Source organism: Gekko japonicus, unplaced genomic scaffold (assembly GCF_001447785.1).
Source record: "Gekko japonicus isolate JY-2015 unplaced genomic scaffold, Gekko_japonicus_V1.1 scaffold2364, whole genome shotgun sequence".
In the NCBI taxonomy this organism is placed as follows: Eukaryota; Metazoa; Chordata; class Lepidosauria; order Squamata; family Gekkonidae; genus Gekko; species Gekko japonicus.
The window spans coordinates 37,302-43,163 of record NW_015173209.1 but is presented as its reverse complement, the minus strand read 5'-3'; the positions used below and the strand labels follow the sequence as shown (position 1 = coordinate 43,163).

Genomic DNA, 5,862 nt, shown 5'->3' with positions numbered 1-5,862 from the left:
GAACCATGACATCACAGAATAGTATCCCACCACACATGCTCTTCTTCTTTTAAGGATCCTGCATGATGATGAAGAAGAAGAGTTGGATTTATACCCCACTCTTCACTCGGAGTCTCAGAGCGGCTTACAATCTCCTTCCCTTCCTTTCCCCACAACAGACACCATGTGAGGTAGGTGGGGCTGAGAGAGCTCTGAGAGAACTGCTCTTGTGAGAACAGCTCTGAGAGAGCATGTGACAGACACAAGGTCATCCAGCTAGCTGCATATGGAGGAGTGGGGAATCAAACCTGGTTCTCCAGATTAGAGTTCACCACTCTTAACCACTACACCAAACTGGCTCTTAGTTCTGTTTGGTTCTAGGGAACATTTGTTCAAATATTGGTTATTATTATTATTATTATTATTGTATTTTCAAATAATAGCTGCCTCTTTTCTTTCTTCCTACAAGAATAAGGGTAACTCAGTATGATTTCCACCCAGCACTACTTTGTCTGTTTAAGACTGCATGACACTCTAGGAACAAAATAGCCTTAAGACTAAGGCCTTAACATCGCCATGGAGAACCTGGACCTGCTACTATAAAGAAGTCCTGTGCCCTTACCATAAATATCTGCATCTGATGGAAAGAAGGCACAGCTAAGAGGCCTGTTAAGTGCAGTCAATAAATTAACTGTACTGCTACATATAGGAATCACAGGCATTATTTTGCACATAGATGTGTTCTTGTTCTATAATTGATTTAAATATGGTAGTGATGTTTATAGTATTAAAATCAAGTTTTTAATACCCAAATAAGTCATATTTGTCTGGGTTGAATAGAATTTTGGTCTGGATTGAATAGTATTTTGGTTTCAAACAAATGTAATTAGGATTGGAACACAGTTTTAAGCACATGCTTTGATTTCCCACTGAAAAGGTATGAGTACTGAAGGATTGCTCCCAGTATATGCCATTTTTTAAAAAAACCAACTAGACATACTTCTCCCTCAAAATAGTATGGATACTACAGTTAATCAATGTATCTGAGTTGATAGTCTATGCCAACTCACCGATCTATTTTTACAATGGATTGCAGTTTTGCATTTTTATTTGTTATTCAGCTCTTATGTGATCTAAAGGAATGAGTACATGGAAGTCATTCTTGCTGAGAAGCCCCAGATTTACATATTAGTTTTCCTAAAGCTTCTTTAACATCTTTGTTTCTAAGAGAATATATGATTGGATTGAGCACTGGAGTTACCACTGAGTAAATGGTTGCAACCGTCTTGTACTCCTCCAGGGAATTAGCTGAGGATGGTTTAGCATATGTGTAGATGATGGTAGAGAAGTAAAAGCTCACCACCAGGAGATGAGAGGAACATGTAGAGAATGCTTTTTTCTTGCCTTGGACAGACTGGATTTTAAGTATTGCTCTTAAAATAAGTAAATATGAGATTAGAGTGAGTGCACAACTGCTCATTGTGAAGGTCACATCAGCTGCAAAAGCCATGGTTTCATTCAGGCTGATGTCAGAGCAAGAGAGCTTCCACAGTGGAGGCAGGTCACAGAAGAAATGGTTGATGACTTTCGAGGAACAGAAGGAGAGTTTCAGCAACAGACCAGTGTTAACTACAGAATTGACCATTCCCATAATCCACAATCCTGCTGCTACCCCAATGCACACCTCTTTTCTCATGATGACTGAATAATGAAAAGGCTGACAGATGGCAGCATAACGGTCAAAAGCCATAAATGAGAGCAACAGAATCTCTGTCCCCAGAGCCCATACAAAAAGAAACACTTGAGTGATGCAACCAGAAAATGAGATGGACCGCTTGTGGGTCAAAACATTCTGCAGCATTTTGGGAACTGTGATGGAGATGGAGCATACGTTCACCAAGGATAGGTTGACAAGCAGGAAATACATTGGCGTGTGGAGTTTGCTACAGGTGCCAATGGCAAGGATGAGGAGAACGTTTCCTGACAAGGCTGCTGCATAGATGAAGATGAATGCCCAAAAGATGAGGCTCTGATATCCAGGAGCACTGGACAGACCAACCAAGATGAACTCAGTAGTGATACTGGAGTTACTGATTTCCATGTCTCTCATGCTGCTGGCATCCTAGATACAATGAAAGCATTCTATTTACATGTTTTCAAAGTCAGTTTGTTTGTATGATGCTGGTCAAGCCTGAACACTTCTTATTATCACGGATTTCGGTGAGAACAAATTAAGCTCATAGAGTTACAAGTGTCATGGCAGATCTTTCTGTTGTTGTGAGACTCCTTCCCTAAAAGCAAGAGTAATCTTGCAAATGCTTATAAAATTCTAACATCATAAATCACGGGGAAGCAAAACACATTTGCATAAACAAATCTGGTTTCACTCTGAAATTTCACAAGTGTATTACAAATAAGATCTAAGATAACACTTTATATGCAGCCAGGTTTCCCCTCAATTCTGTTCCTTACTCAAGTCCCTTGGTCATCCCACATCACTTTAGTCCATGCAGGTACCATGATCTACCAGATAGCTTTCTTGCTTGGTCAAGTAGAACCCCACATTTCCTTTTTGCCAGAAAAGAAGCTGCTTGAATCTCACCCTATCTAATCATGTATGTAGGCAAAAAAGGGAAGTTCACAAATATCAGGGACTATAAATATCATGGAATCAGGACAGCTAGATTCAAGTCTAGTAACATCTTAGACACCAACAAGATGTAGAGAGTATACTATCTTGAGGGAGGATTTCAGTGAGGTTTTTTTAAAATCTATCTAGTAGAAAGGATGATTTAGAATTTTGCATCTCCGTGTTTCTTCTGTCTCATGCAGACTGAACTCTGGATTCTTTATTTTTTGGCCCATTTTGGTTTATATAGGCATTTTTCAATATTATTTTTTTGTTTCAGTATGACTTACACCAAAATTTCCCCTTAAAATATAGGCCTTTTTCAATATTATTTTTTTGTTTCAGTAGATTAGTATCAGGATGGAAGGTGGCATGGAAGCTAAGCAGGGTCAGTCCTGGTTAGTACTTGGAAGACTACAGAAGAAGGCAATGACTTCTCACTTGTCTTGAAAACCCCTTGCTGGGGTCGCCATATTAGCCACGACTTGATGACACTTTACAAGCACATAGGATGAGTTCAGACTGGGAGTTTGCCCCGATATATGCACGTTTCAGAAACGTTCCACAACCAGATTAAATGGGCCATTCACACAGGCACATCTGTCAGGCATTCCCCACCCGTACTCAACCCGTCTTGTAATGCTTCGCTTCCGAGTTTAAAAGATACCTGGTGAAAGTGGTAGCAAACTCTGGAAAGCATGATTATCCTGCATCCATCCTGCACCAACAAACTGTGAATGCCAGAAGCTGCATTTTTCTTATGCACATAAGTGCATATCTCCAGATTAGAAAAAAACAAAGCCGCGCCTTACAGCCATGCCTCCGGGCCAACAGTGTGAATGCTCCCTTGCCCCTCCTCCTGGTATGCTCCCCCATCAGTCTCTGCAGTGTGAATGGGAAAACCCGGAACAGTTGTTCCGGCTCTTTTTTGCCACGACTCCCTCCCGCTTCAAACTGCCAGTCTGAACTCAGCCATAGTATCAGCAACTATTCTAGGTAAAAATAATATACATTGCATTTAAACTTTGCATAAAACTGTTCTGTATATTATACAATGCATGCAAATCTACAGAACCAAGAACAAAAAGCAGAGAATATAAACCACTGAAGAATATAAACTGGAAGAAGGAATATTGGAGTTGGATCCTACCAGCTTTTCAGCTTGATCTTGCCTCGTTGCACTCCTTGTTGCAGTTCCTGTCCAAAGGAGTCTCATGATATTTCATCCCATGATACCTGGTCAAAAGAGCCCCCTTGTCCCATTTTTGTCAATGGAATAGCTGGTAGGATCTACCTGTTGTTTTGATGCACTTTTGGAACAAGGATATCCTTTGGAGAAAGGCTCATCATTTGTTGGAAGGGAATTGTAGAATCCAATGCAAATTTTGCTGGGTTATGTCACAAATTATTATTTACAAGGTAGAATTTGGAGTGACCTCAGCTAGGAGGAGAGGTGAGCTGGGAATGGGTGCAACTTAAAAAAGAAAGACTACCACCCCAACACCACCACCCTTATTCAAGTTTAGAATATTTCATTAGATTTTTAAAAAATAATGTTACAATGTTCTTGTACAAAATGTATTTCAAACTCAGTTTATTAACATGTTCATGTTTGCTGAACTCAGCTACAAAAAAAGAAGAAAGGAAATCCTGCCCTCCATTTCTTTTTGGAATGCCTGGAAATAGTGGGATCCAACCAGCTTTTGTGTTTGTGAGAAAGGGAGACAGGGTGTTCTTCTTTTGCTAGAGATTGTGGGCCTACATAGAAGAAGATCAGATTTATATCCCACCCCTCACTACTCGAAGGAGTCTCAGAGTGGCTTACAATCTCCTTTCCCTTCTCCTCCCCACAACAGACACCCTGTGAGGTAAATGGAGCTGAGAGAGCTCTTTCAAGAACTGTTTGTGAGAGAACAGCTCTGAAATAACTTGTAACTGACCCAAGGTTACACCAGCAACTGCATGTGGAGAACTGGGGAATCAAACTCCATTTCCCAACATTAGAATCCACACTCCTAATCACTACACCAAATTGGCTCTCTAACCAAAGCTATACAGGACAGCAGGCTGTAGGAAGGAGGAGAACTGGGCATAACTAGATGAAAAACTGGCTGGATCCAAATATATGCCATATTTGGAAAATATTGATATGTCAAATTACCAGTGCTAGTCATCATTTTGAACAAAATAATCATCATATTTTTAGACCTATTGATCTAATCTTGAAAAACAGAAACCCTATATCTGGAGGTTACCAAAAGCAGGGTTATCTGGAAGCACATTAAGCAAAAGGTAAGTAATGGGTTATCCGCACCAACAGTATTGTAAGATATTTGTGCTGCTCCAAGAAAGATTGCTATTAGTAGCATAAGCATCCCATGATAACAGACATTCTTTGGATTGATTGTTGTGGTGTTTTGGGAGGAACAGATAGGACAAAGTTAGCACAACAGATGGGTATGCTATAGGTGCAGGCATTCACATCCCATACTATTGTGTTGGTCACTTTCATGTTGATGTTATCATTGTTGACCCACACCTTTGGACTCAAAGTGCCCTGTATGTTGTTCAGTTTTGACAGCCAAGATATCAAAGAACCCCAATGCTTCTATCGGTCCTCTGGGGCAACTAGCTGGCCTCTTCATGAAACAGGATGCTCAACTAGATGTTCTTTTGATCTGATCTAGCATGACACCTGATGCTCTTTTGTTCTTCAATGCAGTGCAAAAACAGTTATGGTTAAAACAAGATAATTCCTTGAAAGTTTATGTGCTTTCATAGTGGGAAATATAAAAATGGAAGAAAGGGAAATGAATGAATAAAATCCTTACCTACATTCCTTGTTTAAGCACTAGCAATGGTTGCTATATAGATGAAGAGTCTCAATATTCTACTGAATAAAAGCAAATATATATATATAATCTCATTCTTGCTGATCTTATTGTGAAAACATCAAGATCCAGATGCTTAGATGTTTATTGGCTGACAGTAGATTCAGATGGAACTTTCAAGTAATGGATGATCTACCTCAAATGTGTCCTGTAAATAAGAAACCTTTGCCCCTGGGATAAAGACCATTGAGGTTCTGCAATTAAAACCAGCAACTCATGGTGCCAAGCATTATCTGGATTAATTTATTTAGTCTGCCTTTGGAGACAGAGGTAAAACAACTCTAGCTTGATTGGGCCCGTAGCCTGTGTGGGGCCCTGGGGGCTCGGCCTTCCTACGGGTTTTGTGGGGCCCCTCCCCGATCC

General features: G+C 40.2%; 1 protein-coding gene across 1 annotated transcript; it reads right to left on the bottom strand.

Moving 5' to 3' along the window:
• Positions 1–1,135: 1,135 nt before the first annotated feature.
• Positions 1,136–2,080, bottom strand: LOC107120034 (olfactory receptor 13G1-like). Its single transcript, XM_015422675.1, has one exon. The coding sequence runs from the start codon at positions 2,078–2,080 to the stop codon at positions 1,136–1,138; it is 945 nt and encodes a 314-aa protein (XP_015278161.1).
• Between the last annotated feature and the right edge of the window lie 3,782 nt (positions 2,081–5,862).

Coding starts and splice junctions, on each gene's coding strand:
- LOC107120034 (XM_015422675.1), bottom strand. CDS start 2,080: ATGGAAATCAGTAACTCCAGTATCACTACTGAGTTCATCTTGGTTGGT.